Below are 23,419 nucleotides of genomic sequence, written 5' to 3'. Positions count from 1 at the left end.
TTAAATCAAATTTCTGAAATTCATTCAAAATTTAATCAAATTGGAAATTATCATCGATCTTTAGCAAATCATAGATTTTCTGAACTCTATAAAAAAAGGTGAAATTAAAAATCAAATACGTTAAAAAGTAATAAACCGATTTGTAAAACTGTGATATGAACATTGATTCAGAAATTAATGTTTATACATGATAGTTTTTAGTTGTGATCTTACAACTTTGGCAGCTGTTTTACTTAAATGCATATTGTAATAAAATTACAATATATAAATATACAATTTATATTCAAAGTTCCTCTTCTTTCATTGAAGTAACTTCCTGACGCTATTTTAAATGGATTGGATCGATTATGGTCACGTTAACAGAAATGCGAGCAGTAAGAAAGCAATGTAATACGCGCCGTGTGTTTTATATAGTGAATGTACCACGTAGATCAATAATAACGGGAGGAAAGAACGGCGAGAAAGTCATCGAAAAGAAAAAAAATAATCAACGCGTTCACTTATTAAATCGAAAGCAACGAACGGCATAGTGAGAACAATTTTGTAGTGTGAAAGTGTTTAAATTTTCAAATTATTAAGCTGCGAGGTATACTATAAATCTCTATCCTACCTAACAGTGGGATGAGTTATTTACGATGTAAGAATAACTATCGTTTGTGTTAATTCATTTTGCAACTTAAAATTCTTCTCTCTAACATCAATGCCACCACGCAATCAACGAGGTGAACGCTTCGATAATTTGTGGCTGTTTAAAATGCGTAAGAATCCAAAAGGTAAGTTTGGTGAACCAAGGACGAAATAATGTGAGCAATATAAAATATGTTACCTAAATGTTCTTCCCGTTTTCTTCTTCATTCCATTGAATAATTTATTTCAAATTTGAAGTATAGGTTTCAATGGAAAATCCGTACGGACCCAGGTAGCAATTAATGTCTAAAAGACATCATAAAGACATATTTAAGATTTCTGACATCTTAAAAACATTTTTATGATGTCTTTGAGACATTAATGCTACTTGGGAATAAACCGGACTAAGAACCAGCGCGGTAAACGATGCGCGAAAATTTCATTTATATTTATATTTATATTTTTATTCTTACATATATTTTCCAACCTTTGACTGCGTGCCGACTAGATTTGTCAGACTTGAAACACAGCTTCGGTTGGAGTATAAGTAAAATTCCCCCCCCCCCCTACACCTAATTAAATCGATTTGATTTAATTTTTGATGCTATATGCATCTAAATAACTGTAAAGAAATAATTGCGAAAAATATGATTTTAGCCAAGGTTCGAACCCGGAATTTCCTTCATTCCGTGAAGGTGACGCAGATCCACAAGTTACCACCTCTCTAATTCCACAGTCGTTTTTCGGTTGTAAACAAATCGATCTGCGATTATAAGTTTTTGGAGGCGTTCCTTTAGGCCCGAAGGAACGCTTGACCTTTAAGCTGTCGATTTCCAGCAAAAATAAGTTAAAAACTAAAATTTCTTTCGCTTATCGCATTGTCGCCACATTATATGTACATCATATATTCTGCGACGTGCAGAATATGCTTCAACCGCAGTGCGTCTAATTAGATCGAATTTAAAAAGCAAACAATGTCGTGAAGGTGAAGATCATCAACATGTATAGTTAAATGAATCTTTTCAAAGTTTGGAATATTGTGATTGATATTATGTGTATAATTGATTAATTATACTATTCAGTTAATTAAAATGTCACGATTGTAATTATATGGATATTTGTATTTCTCTGTGGAAATACCAGTGTCCAATGTCTCAAGAAAATTCACTAAAGTACTTGTGACACTGATATGTTTATGATTCGTAAAAGATAATGAGTTTCTTCAAACTGACGAAGCGAATGTTGCACGGAACATATTTGCTACGTCAACGCATTACTGATGCGCCGTATAAACTAAGAACTAAAACTCTGCTCAAATTACTCGAGAATTACAAATATTGTCGGTCAGCTAAAATAAAATCCATTTCGATGAAATAAAATGTTATTATCATCATCATTGAATATCATAAACATGTTTTTGAATTTATATATTCTGAATGTTAATACGTAATTCTTCCTGCATATAAATGAATCTGATGATATAACGCAATGCGACTTTTTTTTCTACGTTATAATTCAAGTTTAATAAATGTAAATGCGTTATTATATATGTTTGAAATTTTCCAAGTTATCCTTCTCGTGAAAGAAAAATATTGTCTTCTACACTTTTGATTCTTACTTTTGCATGTCTAATTATTCTCGGTTGCATTATTTATTGGATCTATTAATAATACTCATCATATTAATTGATAGCATGAATTATCTTTACATCTAGAAATATCTATATCCTACTTTAAAGTCGTGAAGTAATTTTAATCAACTTTTCCGACGTATATTGTCCATATTTTCACAAATGTTTACTACAATTTTAAAAACCGTAAACATTTCGTTAAAAACTGCATAAAGATGTATAATTTTATGAAAAAAAGTTACGTTTTTTCGACTTGATATGTAATATTCGAATTTTTTGTAACTATACGTATATAATTTACATAATTGAATATAAAACCAGTAAAAGTAAAACTTTTTTTAAAATTGAAAAATTGAAGTAATAATTTTGATAGAGTCAAAGATGGAATCAATATTTAGTATCTTTGGATCTGTAGAATTAGATCAATCATCTACGCGGAAAAACGTATGACGTTTTATTTAAATTACAGAATAGAGTTAATAACCTTACATATACTACGTTCCTGCGTCTAGATGGGTGGGGAAAAGATAATGATACATTTTAAGTCGCCACAGGTAAAGCCACGCCAGTCGTCGCGTAGTCTTGGAGAATGTTAGATGTATCTTTTGAAAGTTCCTCTCGATACCTAACTCCGTAAAGAACGTGTGCAATAACCACACAACCACTTCAAGATTTTGGACTTGTGACACATATATAATAACTGATATACATTTCACGTTTTGTTTATTATAAAAAAGTGCTGTTGTTAAGAAAAATTAAAATATTCCAATGCAACGTGATAAAACACAACATTGTTTCATTTTTCTGGTGTTTTCATGATTAATTGAATCAGTTAAAAAAAGATTGGAAAAATATTTAATTCATAAATTGCAAATTGTAATTAGTAAATTCCTCGAAAAGGAAAAAAAATGTTTTACTTGCGAACTTGATTGGCGGTACGTATCGTATAAATTTCTTAAACAAACGTAAAATATGTTCATACACGGATGAAATAAAAAGAACCATCTATATTTTTTTTCTATTTTGTATCAATTTTAAAGTGCAGAGAACGATACGTCAAAGAGTGCTTTTTGAATAAAATCAAATCGGGTAAGTTAAAACGTTATTGAACCATTGTGCATAATACTTTTTAATCCAGATTTACACATAAATTAATCAAATCGAATAGAATGTGTAAATATTTTTTAACTAAAAACGTACAATTTGATTAATTATGTGTTGCATGGTATATGGGAACACCTATTTTAGCGCAATTTTTCTTTATGTATTTTATAATTCGTTTGTACGTATAACACATTTGGTACGTTATGTTCCTAAGAACATAACGTTCCTTGTATATATATATATATATGTATATAATAATAAAAATATGTAATTATTTTTCCGTTTTTCTTTGGCTGTTATTGGTAATCTCTAAATTCATTTATCATTTCTAAAATAAAATTTTATTTAATTAAGTGGAATACGACCGTATTGTATATACAATCAAATTAAGGAAAACGCTGTTAAACGATTAGGACCTGAATCTTGTTTGTCTAATAATATTATTCGCGTGAATTTATGTACACAATATATCACTTCAGCAAACAATGCGCCGTTACTCTCGGAATTGAAATGTAATCTTAACTAAAGCTAGAACAGTGCCGCATCACATAATTAAATTGATAGTCAATTTAATTACACTAACACAAATTATTTAGCATATTAGAGAAGTACGGGATACATAGAATAGGAACATATCCCGTATAAAATTTCATTACAATTTTTACCTTGAAAGATTCACTTATATAAGGATTTTGAAAAATTACCCAAGGAGCGTCAAGGCGCGTACAATTGCATTGGCTTCAAAACCACATTATTTGTGTGTTCAAAATGCACGCATTCATGAATCGTAATTAATGCAAATTGAGCATTCAGTTTATAAATAACAAGTTTTTAAAAATATTTAAATGAGTGTAGCTTCTAACTAATTAGAAAACAGTTCATTTATAAGTTTTTAAATTTTATATAAATTGAATTCTAAATAAATGACATTTTTCATGTCAAAAATAAAGGTATTCCCCAAATAAGAAAATTATTTCCTTCTGTGATACCTGTACTGAAATATGCTTACAGCAAATGCTTAAAAGCTGGGCAGGAAGAAAAATTCTAATATAGTACAGAGTTCACTAGTTGTCCGATTGGGCTCTTCGATCAATGAGCGTAAGTGCACTTTTTGGTACGCGCTTTCATAATAATATGCATTAAATGCGCATATAATGCAGGACAAATGTCCGGATTTAATGCAAAGTTTAATGTACATTCAAAGCACATTTTACGCGCATTGGCGCTCCTTGGGTGCGCTTATATTCAACTTATATTTGCGATATATTTATCTTTAAAATTTTTACGTATAAAATTTTAAACAATAAATAAGCCATAGTTATTTTATTTTATTTAGCTGCTATAGTAAATATTGATTTTTATTTATTAAATTTTAATTTCAGATTTTTTTGCAATTTTTTAGTAGTCTCTATACTAAAATTCAGCGAAATGTATTGAACAGAAAAATTTATGCAACAAAGGGTTAATTAATTAAATGAATTTAAAGCTTCCTTATTATCAATATGATTGATATATAATACAAATTATAAAATATACACAGTAAAAAATAATACGTAATTTTAACATTTTTTACATGTCCCAGAAAGTCCACTCTAAATTTTAAGTTAAAATGACGCATTCATTGTGTGTTACTTGTTGACAAATTAGAAATGTTAATTAATTGACATTATACTTTACATTTATATTTGTTCTTTTGACTTTATTGTTCAAGTTATATTAACATGATATTTATTATTTTACAAATTTTACTTGAATTATGTGTAATAGAAACATTTAATTTTAGTAAATTTAATTATTTTGTGTGTAAAAGTTTACGATTATTTAAAAATTTACTTTAACTTTTGTTTATGAGTTAAAATTACTTTAAGACGTGTTGATTTTTTAAAGTAATTGTGTTAAAAGAACTCGAAATAACATTCAATTTCTAAATGACATATATGTATAAAGTGTTAAGGGGACTAGGCAAGGTTGAAAATGCAAAAATTGGCTCGTGTTTAATGGTTTATAACAAGGCCGCGAATGAATATAAAACTTTTTTATTGTTTAGGGTATTAATTATAACATTATAAAATAAAAAAATCCATAGAAAGTCGTTCCCAGATCAATAATATCGGCGTCCCAATGTAATAAGGAAAACTGTCGAATCCACGGTTTTACCACGATTCCAGTCGAACGGATAAAGATTTTGGCAAATTCTAAGAATATTTCTTCTCCTTAGGCTTCTCTCTATCGATTATACCTAAAAAATTAAAAATAAAAATAAAATTAACAAAATAGCGTCCAAAAAACAAAAAATTTGTAAAAATTCGAGTTATTTGTTATTATAAAATTGTAGCAATATTTTTTTTCAATCTGATTTTAGGTATAATTCATGCGTCATAGTGTTTTACAATTCCTGTATAAATTTCAAGTTGATATCTCTATCGGTTCTCGAGATATCGTGGTAAAATCATCAAAAAATGTAGTTTCGAGAAAATCGCATTCAAAGTTTCGGTACAATATTTATGTTAGAACGGTCGTACTCACGCGGTTCAAAAATTTCCTCTTCGACGCAGTGAATGGCCCCGGATTATCGTCCAATTTCTCGTAATTTTTATTCACTATCTGATTGCCTTGGAAGCGTTTTTTACGCGGTCGCCCTGGACGGACATACGGCGCCGATTTCTTTTTTCCGCTCTCTGACGAAGACATTTTTGTAATAAAGCGATTGTAATACGACAAACTTTCAATACATTAGCACAACCTCTCTGGGAGTCGATTATGTATAAACTTTAAACGAGGTAAAAATTAAAAACAAAATAATAAACAGAATAGAGCATGTAAGCCGAGCTAGATGTGCGTGTTTATTATTCTTTGTGTCAACCGCAATATATACAATTATTAGAAACAGAAACGTTTCGACTTTATTATTAGGTCGTCTTTAATGCGTCGTTACAAATTAAAACTTAATTCTACATATTGCATAGAGAACGTTAGAAATTAGAATAATGCTCAGACCGTTTGGTCGGGACCAACCGCGCGAATATCTGCGTTCGGCCGGCCGTTTTACGCTCTCCTGACCTCAATTTTGCAAATTTTTCAAAAAAAAAACAAACGGGAAGATATTTCTAAAGAATCACAGTATCGGAATATGCAAAAAACCAAAAATCGATTTTTTCAAAATTTTAACCTTGCCTAGTCCCCTTAAGTTATCACGTTGACATAAATGTAACATATGAAAATGTTAAGAAAATAATAACATAGCTGTTGTATGTTAATTTTACATTGAAATAATAATCAAATCTTGATAACACAAGAAAATGTTAATTTCTGGACTGTTATGTACAGACGATTTTTTACTGTGTAAAACTTCATAAACATAATTCGTTGTAAAAAAGAAGATAATACTATTAATACACGTTTGTATGTATAAGTAATTAAATACATGCACGTGTAACATTGTGTAGCCGGTTTGTTATTCTCATAATTTTTTTTTATTTCGCATTTCCTGTATATAAAATGATACCCGTATTAAATAGATTGAATGATAATTCATATTACAAAATAATCAAAATTGAAAAATCACACGGAATAAATTAAATAATTATTTTAATTTATTTTTAATTAAATTGTAATTTTTTAGAAACCCTCGCGTGGAAAAAAAATTAAGAGTAATATTAAATATAATATTTTCTTAAAATTCGGTCAGTACATTTGTTTTCCATGAGTATTCCATCAGATGTGTGACTTCTTTATAATTATAGATAATTATAGATAATTATCAATAATCTAAATAAATTTACATTTTAACTTGTAGAGAAATAACAAACAGATATTTCATCGATAATTATCGATAATTATTAATAATCTAAATAAATTTACATTTCAACTTGTAGAGAAATAGAAAACAAATAATTCCATAAATTTAATTTTAACTTTGCTACAATTACATTATTAGAACAAATTATATACATTTATGGAAATATCTCTTCTCTATTTCTCTACAATTTTTAATGTATGTATTAATTATGTAGACATTAATAAAATATATTAGAATATCAAGTTTTATTATTCAATAATAAACACCTCAAGCAATTTTGATTCAAATAATTAGCACAATTAAAGTTAACTTCTTAATCATTCTTTCAGGAAATGCTTGCTTGCAATTAGAATTTTAATAAATATTTATGCATAATTTTTCCATTATATAATCTGTGTATAATAATTTAGTCGTAGCAATTTTGTGATTAAAATTACCAAATATATTAATTGCGCAACATGTGCTACATGATCCTGGTCATGAATGAGTCATACATAAAAGACGTATGATGTATATACACTATTTTACATGCGTCAATTCGTCACAGACGTGGTAAATTTTTTATTGTCATAAATCAATCATGTCAATAAAATAATAATGATTTTCCGTTTTGCCTTTCTAATTTGTATTTGTAATTTACATAAAAACTATTTTGATGCAAATATGAAAGGACTTACTAAAAATAACACACATTTTCTTTCAACAATTTTATTTTTAATATAATTCTTTAATTTATTATGAAAATTAATATGCATTGTGATTTCTTAAAGATCAAATTTGTTTATACTGTTTACTGATTTGTACTGATTGACACAAAAATAAATTTTTTGACGACGCCAGTCTTTCGCGAGTCGTCGTTTAGGTTGAGCGTTTTCTCAATCGAGATGTATATGAATTCCGTGTGATCGAAAGTGTAACGTTATGTGAAATCATACATGTATTGTGGTCGCAGAAAAAGAAATAAAAATAATTAACGTTAGGCGCATATCCTACTCATTTGAAACCTAAATACTGTATCTAAAACCGCATACGCTATATTGCATAGGACAAAATTGTGGTTTCCGAGATAATTCAATTTAACAAACGCGTATAAAAGTTAAAACATAATCCTGAGAAAGAAGAAAAAAACACCGAGTAGAAGGAATTTCGAAACTTGAAAGGTACTGTGAATTATGCCACTGTATCTGTAGCTTTATCGCTTCATCGCTTGGGACCGGGACTCAGCGCTTTGTTGCCACATTCATAAGGCTGGAAGATGATAATATAATAAAACGCAATAAAAACCTTCCTAAAATAAATAAGACGCTTGAATCTTAATGAAGGCCGTAGTAAAAATAAAACGAGACGCACAGATTATTGACAAGATATATATGATGTGTCAAAATCGAAATGAAGAAATTTAGGAATGTAGAGAGAGCGAGAGAGTAAGAGAGGGGCGAGGGGGGGGAGATTTGTAAGATTGCCGATTAAACGGCCACGTGAGAGAAAAATTATGACTCCACGTGTAACACACTAGGGGGAAGTGGGGGACATTGGTACGATTTTTTTCAAGAGTTAAATAAATAACTTTGCAGATAGATTAAGATGAATGTAATAGGTTAAATTTAAAGGCTTGTCCTTCTACTTACGTGTTTTGATTGCCTTTTTGCTGTAGATTAATAATAAGAAATGTTATAACATTTTTTGTAAAAAAATGAAATTCGTATCAATGTGCCTCATACGCAGGGTACAATGATACGGGCATGGGGCACTTTGATTCTCAGTGATCTATATTAATATTCAGAAATAAATTGGATTATTATATTAAAACAAGCTATGTTTATTGTATATAGAGATTTATTTATACGGAATTAACAATTATTTCGATAATAAAAATACAAGAACGTTTTTTAATCACTTACGTATTAGTCTAATAATTAGAAATACAAAATAACTCAAATCACATCTTTGAAAAACATTTGAACACAAAAGTAATTTATCTTATCACATAAAATAATTATTGTTAAACTCTTCTAAAGTATTGCAACTTCTTAAGTATTGCAGGTTTAATCAGTCAAATAAACTTTTAAAAACAAAACTAATTAAATATTCTCAAAAATAAAAAAATTAACACATTTTGTACTTTATCTTAGAATTAATAATTATCAACATACATAATTTTTAATTATTTTAATTAATTTTTTTACAAGTTATAAGTTTTACGTTACATAATAATAAGAGAAAATAGGATCGTAACGATATACAAACAATTAGAATCAAAAGCCATGCGATCGAAGCTTAGGTCTAATTCTAACAATTACTGTGTTTTAAGTCCGACAAATAATCGGCGCGCAGTTTGTTGGAAAAATTATATGTATAGACATATATGTATATACAGAAACTAATATAAGGCTGTCAAAGCTTGGATCGCATGGCTTTTGATTCTAATTGTTTGTTTTACGTTTCAGTTTACGGCATCTTCATCAATATAGACCCTATCGGTCTTTTTTTGGTACTATCTTACCATTTTCGTCTAAAATAAAATGAAAATATCTTATAATACTTAATGTATCAAAGTGACCCACGAGTCAGTGTACGAATCTGCCCTACAGCGTCATACATAATAAAATATATTCTCAGCCGAAAATAATACGAAGTCATGTCAATATTTTCGACAAATTTATAGTAAGAGATATACTGTTTCTTACTTTTGACGAAATATTTATTTAATATTAATCAAATTAATGTAAAAAATCACGCTTCAAAAAGACTTTGAAAATATTTACCTATAATGAAAGTACGCAAAACACGTTTATATACCTGTCATTCATTAAGTGGCTACTGACCGCAAGGGGAAGTGATCCGCGTGTTCCTTGGGCTTAACAAACCCAACACACAATTATACGCACGCGCAAACATATATACACATTCCCGAGTTTGAAGAACAATTTAATCGCGCCAGTTTCTGCCATACTACGCAGTTTCACAGACGAATTGAATAATGACCGATGCGAATAACCGAAAAGAAAATAGCTGTGCCAATAACTATAGAAGAAGAAGAAGAAGATCATGTGGCTACTGCTCGCGTACGAAATTTGGTTAGATTATTCGTGTATCATAACGTCATCTGTGCATGGATACGTGACCTTTTTAGATGTTTCTCATGCAGAGATATGATGACTGTATCAATGTTCTCGCTGCGCGCTGTATCATGCAATGTCCCCCACTTCTCCCTATTAATAACAATGTGCATCTTAACCCTTACTTGCCACTCTTCTGTAGACGTAACGTACTTGCTACATTGGGGTGGAATCTACCCCAGCGACAAAGATTGTTATAACAAATATTCAATATTTTAACTTGCCAATTTTTTTAGAACTTCTTAAAAGCTTACTTTTAAAAGTTATGTAGGTTATATAGCTAAAAATTAAAATTATGTATGATACAAAAATTAAAATAACAAAAGAAAAATGAAAAAATGGCTGTTTTTACAAAATAGTGGCATGCTCGAACTATTGACAGATATGTCGCTGTAGACCCGCTCCCCATTATAGGTTTCGGTACTTAAAATTAAGGGAATATGGTCGTGGGGTTGATTTGATCCCAGTGTGGCAAATAAAAGTTAATGAAGCTACCAGAAATTGTATATTAATTGCAATTAAATTTACATTAACTGCCAATGATGAAAATTATTTAGTCATAAAGATTTAGTCATAAAGATAAAATAACCCAGATAACATGCGTGTCTTAAAGACGTCTTAAAAGAGACGTCTTCAAGACTTTCGGAATAAACGTCTAAAAGTTGTCTTCTATAAAACATTTTTTAGAACTATTTACAGATATTTAAATTGACCGCGTTCCGATATGTGATGTGACGTACAGATGACAACAGAATAGAAACAAATTTTTTTGGGAACACTTTGTCCAGAAAACACTTAAAAACGTCTTTAAAAAATTAGAACGTCTAAAAGACGCGTTGTTGTGTTTGTATAAGACGTCCTTTATAGATAAAAAATAAAAACGTAACAAGAAGAAAAATATGGTTGAGCAGTTAGTGCTGCTTGATAAATCGGTTTAAACGAATAATTTAATATTAAGAGACATATGTGTATCACGCTAAGTGTACGCGCACTATATTTACAATATAGAGATCGCGGTTTTTTAAAAAAAAGTTAATGTAAGTATTAAATCATTGATGTACCGGTGTATTAAATAATTCTAGCTTTTGTCTCGTATTCTTTCTCTTGTTAACGCGTTTTCAAACAGTTTCGCCTTAATTGTGGGGTTGTGTGACATTAAATAATGCAAAATGTCTGAGTGCCAAATTAGCTGGTAGTAAATATTCACAGGCTATAACTGCGTTCCGGTACTCACTGCCAGTACTAAAAATCTGTATAGTTTACTCGAATAAGTCACGTATGTACATTACAGATTTTCAGAATGCAGAGTTGTATATCTACGTTGGTCACGTCGTGTTTTTGGTTGATAAATGTTACAGTTGATAATGACTGCATTCCGATATTTACATACTATCAGTACTTACTGAAAGTCTTTGGTGTACAGTTGGGGACAGAAAGGTTGTCCGGTTGAGTCCCGGAACGCATCCTATTATACATTTAATATCTAGTTATCATGTGTCAACAATTACCAATTCTTTTAACATTTCAATACATTCAATGTTTAATGTCTTATTTGTCTGCTCTAATATAATCACTGCGCAAGCTGGGTGCTCATTAGTACTCATCTTCTTCCAAATGAGATGCGCATGAGTTCACCGGAATACATGCATGGCAGTTATAGCCTGTGAATATTTACTGCCAGCTAATTTGGCATTAAGATATTTTGGATTATTTAATGTCACAACCACACACACTGAAAAAAAAATTTTTGGTTTTTGCAACTATAATTGCATAATAGTAAAATAATTAGGGTTACCATTTTATAGTTATTATCTTTATATAATTATATTTGGCTTGACCTTATTGTACATATATGAGACTACCTATGTATATAAAAAAACGTGTCTTATTCAACATGTATTATCATATACATATAAATATATATAACTTTGTTTAAAAACGTTTAATTATATATATGTTTATATGTATAAATGTCGAGTCATCTGATAAATGGCATCAGTACACGGTATTAAAATCACGACGAATAATGGGTATAAGAACAGTATATAAATGACGGAACTGCGCACGACTTGTATCAGTTGTATCGTGGATCGCGACAGTGGAAGTCCTCTTTTATAATAAAAGTGTGGCGCGCTTTTGGATTGATGTAACGTTAATAATGTGTGACCTATATAGAATTAAATATAATAATAATTTTATTTAACAATTTGGTGACTTAATTATACATGATTGTATCAAGAGACACGGTAATGTCTCGCGCCAAGTACACGCGAAGCGAGACCGCACCGTGACTCTTTTACGTGACGCGATATAACTATACATGTATATTTATATTTGATTAGATACAATAATATTACATTGAATCATATCATATCTGATTACATATGATCACATAAGATCATATACAGTTGATTACATAAGATCATCATATCGCGTCAAATTTCATATCTAATTATGGTCAATTATATATGATTTTATATGATTACATAAATCCATTTTTTCTCGGGTTACATAACTTTCTAAAAAATACCGCGATCTCTATTGTAAATATAGTGAGCGTAACACTTAGCGTGAGACACACGCCTCTCTTAATTGATATTGAATTATTCATATATTAAGCAGTAGCTTCTCAATCATATTTTTTTTCTTGTTAATACGGTTTTGTCTAAAAAAACGTCTTATAAAAACATAAGACACGTCTTAAGACGAAAGTGTTCGCAAAAATAAAAAGTGAAATCGAATTTTTTATTTTTTTAAAAAACCAGTCATTCCAGGACGCTTTTAAATGATACAAGAAAAAAAATTGTTGCAGTCTGGTCGTTGATCGAACAGCCATCACCATTTCGCAGGATGGTGCAGCAAGAGGCGGTGGTAGTAAGGAACGCTGTGAAGAGTTATGGAAAAGGACAACTGGTGCTCGACGGTCTGAATATGACGGTTTCACGGGGCTCTATGTAAGTAACCATATTATTTATCATGTCAATGCAAAAAATTAATCGTCTTCCTATACCAATTTCCGCTTCGAGTAAAATGTAAATGAACAATTGGAGTTGAAAAAAAAGTCATCGAGAAGATACTCTCTAGGAAGAAAAAGCAATGCAATGGAGATCGCATTAATGATTAATACTCGCGATTACTCGCGCGATTTTTAATGTCATATTCAGCAAACCTATATATACAGCGTATCTTTTGCGGTAACTTGATACTAATTTCTTCATCCTTCGATATGTTGGAAATTGCACCTCAAACTGTCGTCACGCACTTTTCCGCGTACATTCACCGATTGCTTAAATTGCCGTTGCTTGCAAAATACACGACAAGATAATTGTATAACTTTCTAACGAATGTTCAGATAAGAAAATCTTTCGGGATCTATGAAAATCATTAGAATATTGTTTAAGACTTGTGTCTAATTTCTAAGGTAATTTTATTATTATACATTCTATAGTAATGCTTCTCTAACCGCTAGCCAAATACTCGTTAATAATTCGTTAGGATTAGGGCTTGTGTGAGAAAATAAAAATGTGCTAGGCATATACTTAGCGTTGTGTAATATTAGCTACATACGCGCGCACACATACGCACAAATCTCAAAGTGCACTAGAAAGTTAACAGACAGACTTCGGGACTTGATTTATAATGCCCGAGCCGAAATAAGATTCTTATTTCAATACATGAGTAATATGTAAAACTCGATATGTTCAATGACAATCAGATGGACTAAAACTATTAGTGCATGAGTCATATAACAATTACACGTGTCGACTTGTCAAAACATATTTCCTCATAATAATAAATCGATATCAAAATTCTCACATTTGCATTCCCTTTTAATTACCTTCTTGTCTGAAATTAAAGTGTCCTGGTAATCGTTTCTGATCCTCTTGTCGACATTTCTACAGATCTATCCGTTGGCAAGACTTCATCGACCGCTTCTAGAATCTCATCTATCGCTGAGCCACGATCTGATTTTATCTTCATCCTCTCATTAAAATGATAATGTTTGTCAGCGATTTCTTTTGCTGATATTTGTCTATTTTTTTTATTATATTCCTTGTTTTCACTCGAAGGAACGAGAAGTGTTCTTCGAGTTTTTAGGATGTCCGTCACGTTTATCAAGGATCCATGCATAGCGTCGGTTCCCATAGGTTTCGGTTGATCAGTCTTTTGCAACGTGTCTATAGCGTTCCCACTCGGCAAAATTGAGGAAACACTTTCCAGTTCTTCATCTTTCTTGTCGTGAGGAGTACCTATAAATGTTTTCGACTTCAACGAGGTTTCGTTTTTTATAAAATTTTTATTCTTAATTGTTTTCATTTTAGAAAATAATGTACTATTAATGATAGAATTACCGCCGGATACGTTAAATTTTCGATTAATTGGAATTTTAACAGTAGTGGGAATTTTACCCTTGATATCGTTTTTGTTACGCTTTAATAATTCCGGATGATTCGTAATTTGGGTTTCTTCCATAGACGTGATATAATCACTCCGTGTATTTTCCCAAGATATATCTTCATTATTTTTAGTCTTGCTAGCTTCATTAAGATTTCCTTTATTCCGTTCAGTTAAGGTTTCTTCTTCAATCTCAATTTTCAGCGTTTCTTCGGTGTTCGAAATAATGTCGCTTCTATCTTCCGGAATATATTTATTGTCTTTCGATTCCCCACGCTGTCGTTGATTATCTGCTAAATTGTCTAAAATGAGTTCAACTTGTCTTTGTAAATTCAAGAGTCTCCATTTTGAGATGTAATCGAGATCGTCGTGCAATTGTCGCCATTTCATGTCAAACGATTTGATTAGCCAGAATATAGCGTGTTGAACTGACTTGGCGAACTCAAGAGACAGCTCATTTCTCGAGAGAAATCTCTCCATTTCCAATGCAAATTCGGGGTTAGAGAGCATCCAAGACAATGCAAAATTGTTTTTATCGAGATGCATTAAATCCTGATATTCTTGGAGTACACGACGCAAAATTTCATAGTCAATTGAATTCTGATGAGTTAATTTCTCATAGTAGCTATCACGCTCTTGCATCGGTAATTTCACGCGCCGCAAAATATCTTCAATGTCACTTCCAGCCTGTATAAGAAGTGTAAAAATTAATTATTTAAGCGAATAAAAAATTAAAATCAACGTGATAATGCAATTTTTTGATATTGCTAAGTCACGATATTGAAAAGTTAAATATGCAAAGATCTACTAATTTGTTTATGAAACATGTCGTAAAGCCGTGCTCTTTGTGAAATCAGTGTTACACGCACGATTTGGCAAAGTGTTTCCTTCGGTAAAGATTTTCTTGTGTATATAGGATTATTCGTCACGTTAGCTTCAAAATCACTCTGTCAAAATTTACCTCTGAAAAAGATCAGATTTATTAACTGGAACTGTCCCTCTACTAACAAATTCTTTAAATATCAAGGGTCAATTTTTTTTTACAAAAACACCGAGATCTCTACTTATTATAAATCTTTCTTTATTGCATCAATTTTTGTATATTTTGAATGAAAGATTTTTTAAAATAAAAAGCATTTAAAATTAATTAAAATATAAATTTTTTTATTCAAAACAAGTCGTTTTTGTTTGACCCAACTGGCCAGATTATCTTGTTTTGAATTTTTTTACTAGCGAAAGAAGCTACTGTTTATATAATATTTTTATTATTTATTCTTCGAAGTCAAATCAAAAACTTTTCTTCTTTGATCGCTTATAACTAAAAAATTATTGATACGTCGATGTTTTCGCTAAGTAAAAATTTACTGTAAATTGACCAAAGAATTTGTTTATTAGAAGAATATTTAGTGATTGCACCCAAACGTCCTGTATGTCAAAAAACAAGTCAACTCACTGAAATAATCCTGTTTAAGATCAATTTCGCCATTAATCTCGATAACTTTCCTCCCCAGATTGATTATCAAATGTACCCACGGTTTCTCCATTCCTTGTAATTTTTCGATCAACTCATCAAGATCATCGCTGACGTTTGATTCGCTCGCGTGCAGATCGATCAACATCATGTTGTCACGTATCATCGGTATCGATCCCTGGACCGGCAAGGAGGAGAAAACTCCTCCCGCGAGTAACAGGATCGCGATGATATTAATGATCAACATGCCGCGGCGAGACTGAAGCGAGTCGCCGGTTTGCTTGATGATTTTATCCGGTGCGCCGAACGGCGATCTGTCATCTTTCGTCCTTCATATCGCGATTTCGCGACAATCGCACAGTGGTGCCTAAGAGGGCTCTTTGCAGTTTCTTAATTATTTCGGAGAATGAAATAATCGATTTGTCACTCTCAACTGACATTTCGAGATAAGTGTATAGATATTTAGAATATATTAAGGGAGATTCAAATCGGTATGTGTTAACATTAGATAGGTACAGTTAAATATTTTCCAATTTCCCTCAAAATTCGAAGATCTCCGTATTACGTCATATCGGACGCATATTGACGTCACATAGCGATCTATATCTGATCTTTCTTTAGACGAATTTTTGAAAATTCAGATTCCGTTCATCTAGGCACCACTGTGCGTTGTTAGTAGTCGACCGCTAATTGCTTTTGCCAACGAGTGATCGTTATGTCCGCGCGAATTTAATGATCGAATGCCGTGAGATTGTGTCCAACGCTTTATTAACGGGTCGCGCCTGCCATCCGTCGAGACTAATTACAATACCTCGAGGGAAACCATAAATCGCCATTGTTCTTCGACAAAGTGCGAACGTGGGTAGATAAGTTGGCAGATAAGTCGGGATTTCAAAAGGGAATCCATACTGGAGAACGATTATGGCGTCCGTTTATCGCGAAATTAAAGGACGTATTCGCGGTTTTATGGTGTTCGGATATGTGTCGCGTAAACGAAAGTAAAATCTTTCCTTGATGAAACAGATACGGACTGCTGGGGGCCAGTGGATGCGGCAAGACCACGTTGCTGTCGTGCGTCGTCGGGGTTCGTCATCTCGACAGCGGAGAGGTGTGGGTCTTGGGGGGAAATCCGGGCGGCAAGGGCTCCGGAATTCCTGGGCCTCAAGTGGGTTACATGCCGCAGGATATCTCTTTGGTCGGGGAGTTCACCATGAGCGGTGCCCTTTATTACTTCGGCAGGATCAACGGGCTTGACGATGAGGAGATCGGTAGGACATATAGAATGCATATAGGAAAAGAGCACTTGCATGCAGTCGTTGCACGCGGAACATCGCATAAATTCTGAGAAGTTTTAGTTTTATTTTTAAATAAACGTCTTTTCTCAATTTCTATTTTGAATTACTCGCGAGATATTTCACTATAAGTTACTTATTCGAAACAACTACAGCTTTTTCCTCTATTATTTTTCAGAGACGAGACAGAGGTTCTTTTCGGAGTTGCTTCAACTACCCCCAGCAGATCGCATGGTGAAGAATATGAGTGGAGGTCAACAAAGAAGGGTTTCCTTCGCCGCCGCATTGATTCACAGTCCCGAACTTCTGATTCTAGACGAACCCACTGTGGGCTTGGACCCAATTTTGAGGGAGAAGCAAGTAGATTTTGCTTTCTTTTTAAGCGCGATGAGCAAATAATAATAATAAGAAAATGTTTGGACGTACCTTTTCTTTGCAGCATTTGGGCTTACCTGATCGAGATTACGCAAACGGAGGGCATCACTGTGCTGATCACGACGCATTATATCGAGGAGACTAAAAACGCTAGTAAAGTCAGTATCCACATTAGTCTTTCCACTAAATTAGTCTTGATAATATATGTATAAAAAAATTGCGAGAAAAACATCCTGTACGCTCTTGAAACGGGAATTACTTTAAAAAATTTTATTTTGCTCAATGACACACACACACACGCATACACATGCACACACACGCAAATTTGATCGTGCTTAATATTGTGCATCTTCAATGCTACGCAGATCGGTTTGATGAGATGTGGTAAATTGTTGGCGGAATCGTCGCCGCAGAAATTACTCGAGCAATTTCAATGCTCGTACTTGGAGGAGGCTTTCCTGAAACTATGCGAGGCTCAGAATGATGCGACCTTGAATAAGACTCAGCAATCCAAGCCGGAAGATACCGGCAGCGAGCTGATGAATCAAGACCAAAATAAATACGGACAAACAAAAGTATATATAGAAATAATTTGTACTGTTCTCATTTTCATATAAAATTATGTAAATCTGTATTATTTTATAACACAAATAAACCGATTTGTTAAGGGAATCTCGGAGTACAAAACGGTTTCGAGACGTAAAGTTTCGCGATCGAGAAGGTTCAAAGCTTTAATGGCGAAGAACAGCGTCCAATTTTTTCGTTATTACTCGTAAGTACTTAACTTATCAGTAATTCAGAAGAGATGCACTTATCAACAAAATAAAATTGCAATTGTTTCTATTCCAAATGTTGCCATTTCTTTTACTATACTTGTATACTATATCTACTTGTATACAGCGTTGAATTGTTATATCCAAAACATTACATTAAAAAAAAAAAAATGAGATTTCATCAAACGTTGCACATTTCATAATAAAAATAAAAATAATAAAAATAATAATAATAATAATAATAATAATAATAATAATAATAATAACAACAACAACAACAACAACAACACATTCTTTCAGAGGACTAGTTTTTGCAATAATGTTCCCGATATTTCAAGTCGCCGCATTTATTGGTGGAATTGGTCTAGATCCGAAGGACTTGAAGATTGGGGTTGTCAACGATGAAGCTAGCAACTGCGATTACGGAAGTAACTTAGGCAATATTTGGAATGATGAAATCACCTGCCACTTCGGCAACCTTAGCTGTAGGTTCTTGCACTATTTTGACGACTCAATTGCGATAAAGGTATAATGATTTAAAAATTAATAATGTAATGTAAATTAATAATGTGTTTAATGTTCATGATTAAAATCAGCTTTCTGTTTTCTTGATGTCCTCTTCTCTCCTGATTTATTCCATGTAAATATGAGAATATTTACTTCGATACACTGAGAAAAAAATATTTAGATGCAAAAAAATATTTATTAAGGTGGCTCCTAATAGTTTTACTCTAAAAATTTACTTAACATAATACACATATTTATTTAGAATTAGATATATTTTTATTTAAATTAAGTAAAAATATATCTAATTCTAAATAAATATGTGTATTATATTAATTGTAATTAAGCTGTTATATAGGAGCCACATCTAATAAATATATTTATTCGGATTTAAATATTTTTTTCTCAGTGTATAAACTGAGAGAATGACAGTAATAATAATCATTAACGCGTTTCCTGAAGATTCTTATTAATTATACTTTGCTTTCAGAAATATTATGACAATATTTCAGAGGCGAGTCATGATGTACAAAATGGAGAACTCGTAGGTATAATACATTTTAATCAAAATTTCTCCGAAGCTCTGCAAATACGAGTGGAAATTTCCAATTTCGCGAAGGATTCCGAACTTCTCGCCAGTCAGATTCAAGTTTTCCTCGATATGAGCGGTACGTTATTTATGTGTTATGCGGAAAGTTCCACGTAATAATTTTAAGAAATTTTATATATAAATTATTTTAAATAAAAAAATATTATTTAGAAAATTACGCAAAAATTGATTCAAGAAATTAAGACTATTTCAAACCCTGAATATGTTAACATGAACGGCACATAAATTAATTGATTTATTACAAATACTTAATTTACAATGGCTTTTGTTACAGATAGACATATTGGGCTCATAACGCAGAAGAAAATATTCGATCATTTTTTAGAGGTTTATGAGAATATCATGAGGGACTGCAAATATTCGCCAAAATTGGGTACTCCGCCAATCCGAGTGGGTATTATTTAGATTTTGTAATTTTATAACTTTTGAAATCTCTCTCTCTCTCTCTCTCTCTCTCTCTCTCTCTCTCTTTCTCTCTGTGTGTGTAAAACTAAAAGATTAAAGTTTTAATCGTTTTCAGTTTGAAGATCCCATTTATGGTACAACAGACCTCAATTATGCAGATTTCATGACACCATCATATATACTATCGTAAGCAAAAATCAAGCTAACATAATAAATGAAATCAATTGCTGTTATCTAAATTATTTATAGTTTTATATTATATCTTTGCAGACTCATATTCTTTTTAGCCACTACAATCTCCACCACCTTGATAATAACAGAGCGATTGGAAGGCGTCTGGGATCGAAGCGTAGTCCAAGGTAATTTATTAATAGAACTCCAAGACTGGTTTATATATCGACTATTTTTTATCAAAATAATATAAATACAAATATGTGATAGGGGTCAGGACAGAAGAAATCATACTGTCTCACATCGTTATTCAGAGCTTCGTCATAATCATCCATACCATCATGATACTTCTCTTATTCTTTCCTATATGGGGTTTGGAATGTAAAGGATCGATATTCGTCACAACTATGCTTATATCTTTAAATGGTTTAAGCGGACTGATGTACGGTGAGTACTCCACATAATAGGGAGCTTTGCAATACCGTCTTTCAGATACCGTAACCGTATCTGAATTATTCAAATACATTCACTATGTATCTGAACGATTGAGATACGGTTACCGTATCTGAAATACGGTATTGCAAAAACTCCCTATATAATGTATAAAAAAAAACATGCAACAGGAACTGCTGGGAATTAAATTGATTATTTGTGTTAATGCATTCTCAGGTTTTATCATCTCTGTTGCGTGTAAAAATCACTCTATGGCGCATTACTGTTCGGCCGGAAGTTTTTTCCCGCTAATAGTACTCAACGGTGAGTTTCTATTCTTTGTTTCGCAAAAATTACTTTTTACTTCAATATAGTGTTGCTAAGTGATACCGTTATTAAATGGATTATCTCTGAATTTTAATTCTTTTATCACGTAACGATATATTACATTGTTAATAATAATCTTAGAAAATGCTTGTTAAAATTAACATCAATGATATATATCTATATATACATATACGGGCATTCCATGCCAAATCGACCTGGGTTTAACCCTCGACCTCTCGGATTTGGTCGGCGATTTTTTATGTTATTGTTCCAACTCTAAAATGCACTCAGAATTTTTTTTAGATGTTTTTTTATAAAGTTAATTTAGTTATAATTTTTTTTAAACCGACATATTGATAGCCACAATTTAAAAATCTGAAAAAATTATCAAAAATCCTGTATTAAATATCAAAATTTTTAAGCCTTGACCCAAAGTGGGCCGGCGTTCGCTTCTAATTTTTCCGAGCTTTTTTCGAGTTTCTTTTGAAAAAATTATTGAAAAAAAATTAGAAGCAGACGTCAGTCTACTGTAGGCTGTTGCTTGAACATTTTTATATATAACAGGATTTTTGAGAATTTTTCCAGATTTTTCCGACGCGATTTTTTTTATTTTGAAAAATCGCTTCAAAAAAATTTGAAAAAATTTGAAAAAATCCTGTGTTGTATATTCTATATACCTATATCTAGAGGAGGATTATCTTACGTTAATCAAATTTTTATTAATATATTAATTTGACAAAATTATAGGAGCCTTGTGGCCATTGGAAGGAATGCCAAAAATGCTTCGCTGGTTTAGCTACGCATTACCAACTACATTGTCCTCCGTATCTCTGAGAGGACTTATCTATAAAGGATCTTCCATAACTGATTCGGAAGTTTACTTTGGCTTCTTAATAACTTTAGGATGGATATTGTTGTACCTCATCGTGACCTTACTTGCTGTAAGATCGAAATCTTCGTGATATTATTTAGAAACGTAAAAGGAATTTCTTTTGATACAATACAGAAACATTCTCGCATAATCTATAAAATTTAGTTAGATTTAAATATGCAGAGTGTCTCTCCAAAACACTAATTTATGTAGAAAAAATATATATAATTATTTTATTCATTTAAATGGCTATGTGAGAAATTAATTGCTGCAAAGGAATAAATTTCATAATAATAATATCCGTTTATTTAATTAATCGTAATTGTAAATTAATTTTTTAAATTCTATTTTAAATCAGTAATTATATTATATTTTATTATACAGTATAAAAATAATATAAAACTAATTAATTATTTATGGTATGATAGCAGTATTAAATGTTTTCGAAAAATAACGATAAGTATTTTTGACAGAAAATACTATATTATATAATCTCAGTATTATATTCATAATCAAATATACATTAAATTTTAGTAAAGTACTTAATTGTATTATTTATATTGATAAAATAAAAAATTGTATAATAAAATTTAAAAAATAATTATATAGTTGATTTTAATATATTTATAATTATACATTTAAGTTTAAAATTTAAAAAATGCTATATATTACATATAATAATAATAATTAACTCAAAAGATGAGGAAAGAGAAAGGAGACGAATGGAAGAAGAAGAAGGAACTAAATACAAACACGGCGGTTCGTTAAATATGTTTCTCCGTTGACAACATATTAATCTTACATGTATAAATATACATAGTGTTTCCTATATACAAACATATACAGCATGCCATACACTTCACTATACTTGTTTCACACTCGTAATTATATTACTTACGGTATAATTATATCTTTATATAATATAATTATATATGATAACATAATCGTGATGCATAATTTTGACGATATAAATATAATAATTATGATCAAGTATACTTACATCACAAATTTATTATCATAATTGAGCTACACAGTTATAATAAATAATTCTGTTATTATTAATTTTACAGCTATTATAGTTACGTCATTTTTTAATTATGATACAGAATTACGGCAACACACGACGATATATAGTTATTATTAATAACTGATTATTAATAACTATTTTCTTGTTTAAACTCGTAATCCCTTTTATATCTTCTACCTTTTAATATCTTTTCCTTTTTTTTTACCGTTAAATCTCTTTGAAATTTTGACCATTTTTATTTTGAAAAGCTCGCGTCTAGAAAGAAATAGACGACTAGCCTAATAGCCGTATTAGTAACTATTAAATTTATTATTTCTCTAATAACTTGCGTTCAAAAATCTATAAAAAAAATAGATAGCCAGTCTATATAATAGAGAATAATAATTTATATTTAATAGAATAATACTTTGAGATGAGCGTTAAAATCTCTCTTTTATTCTGGGAAGCTGACGTTCAAACACATTTATAAAAATATATATATAGTTAA

The 23,419-nt window shown here is 31.1% G+C and overlaps 2 protein-coding genes and 1 long non-coding RNA gene across 9 annotated transcripts; 1 reads left to right on the top strand and 2 right to left on the bottom strand.

The window, feature by feature from the left end:
• Positions 1-314: 314 nt before the first annotated feature.
• Positions 315-22,357, top strand: LOC143895953 (ABC transporter G family member 20). Of its 5 annotated transcripts, XM_077403480.1 has the most exons (16): positions 2,817-3,192; positions 3,298-3,345; positions 13,092-13,233; positions 17,169-17,413; positions 17,616-17,793; positions 17,877-17,970; positions 18,178-18,387; positions 18,481-18,584; positions 18,886-19,111; positions 19,580-19,757; positions 19,974-20,089; positions 20,220-20,290; positions 20,375-20,463; positions 20,546-20,722; positions 20,945-21,031; positions 21,782-22,356. In XM_077403480.1, exons 3-16 carry the CDS (start codon positions 13,130-13,132, stop codon positions 21,994-21,996), a joined length of 2,094 nt encoding a protein of 697 aa, XP_077259606.1. In that variant the 5' UTR covers positions 2,817-3,192; positions 3,298-3,345; positions 13,092-13,129; the 3' UTR covers positions 21,997-22,356. The 5 variants fall into 5 exon arrangements, with proteins under 5 accessions (XP_077259602.1, XP_077259606.1, XP_077259603.1 ...); XM_077403476.1 differs by lacking the exons at positions 2,817-3,192; positions 3,298-3,345 and adding an exon at positions 315-773 and having other exon boundaries at positions 21,782-22,357; XM_077403477.1 differs by lacking the exon at positions 2,817-3,192 and having other exon boundaries at positions 3,199-3,346.
• Positions 5,382-6,398, bottom strand: LOC143895831 (uncharacterized). Its single transcript, XR_013256476.1, has 2 exons — positions 5,888-6,398; positions 5,382-5,600 (listed from the first exon to the last, which is right to left on the bottom strand). It is a non-coding gene; the product is annotated as an uncharacterized LOC143895831 (long non-coding RNA).
• LOC143895954 (uncharacterized) lies at positions 13,713-16,939 on the bottom strand. 3 transcript variants are annotated; one of them, XM_077403483.1, is made up of 3 exons: positions 16,128-16,939; positions 14,632-15,363; positions 13,713-14,529 (listed from the first exon to the last, which is right to left on the bottom strand). In XM_077403483.1, exons 1-3 carry the CDS (start codon positions 16,390-16,392, stop codon positions 14,132-14,134), a joined length of 1,395 nt encoding a protein of 464 aa, XP_077259609.1. In that variant the 5' UTR covers positions 16,393-16,939; the 3' UTR covers positions 13,713-14,131. The 3 variants fall into 3 exon arrangements, with proteins under 3 accessions (XP_077259609.1, XP_077259610.1, XP_077259608.1); XM_077403484.1 differs by having other exon boundaries at positions 14,689-15,363; XM_077403482.1 differs by having other exon boundaries at positions 13,713-15,363.
• Positions 22,358-23,419: the final 1,062 nt, after the last annotated feature.

This window comes from Temnothorax americanus, unplaced genomic scaffold (assembly GCF_048541705.1).
Source record: "Temnothorax americanus isolate GAGA-0224 unplaced genomic scaffold, ASM4854170v1 Scaffold17, whole genome shotgun sequence".
Classification (NCBI taxonomy): domain Eukaryota; kingdom Metazoa; phylum Arthropoda; class Insecta; order Hymenoptera; family Formicidae; genus Temnothorax; species Temnothorax americanus.
The sequence above is the reverse complement of the archived record's forward strand: the minus strand, read 5'-3'. Positions and strand labels throughout refer to the sequence as shown.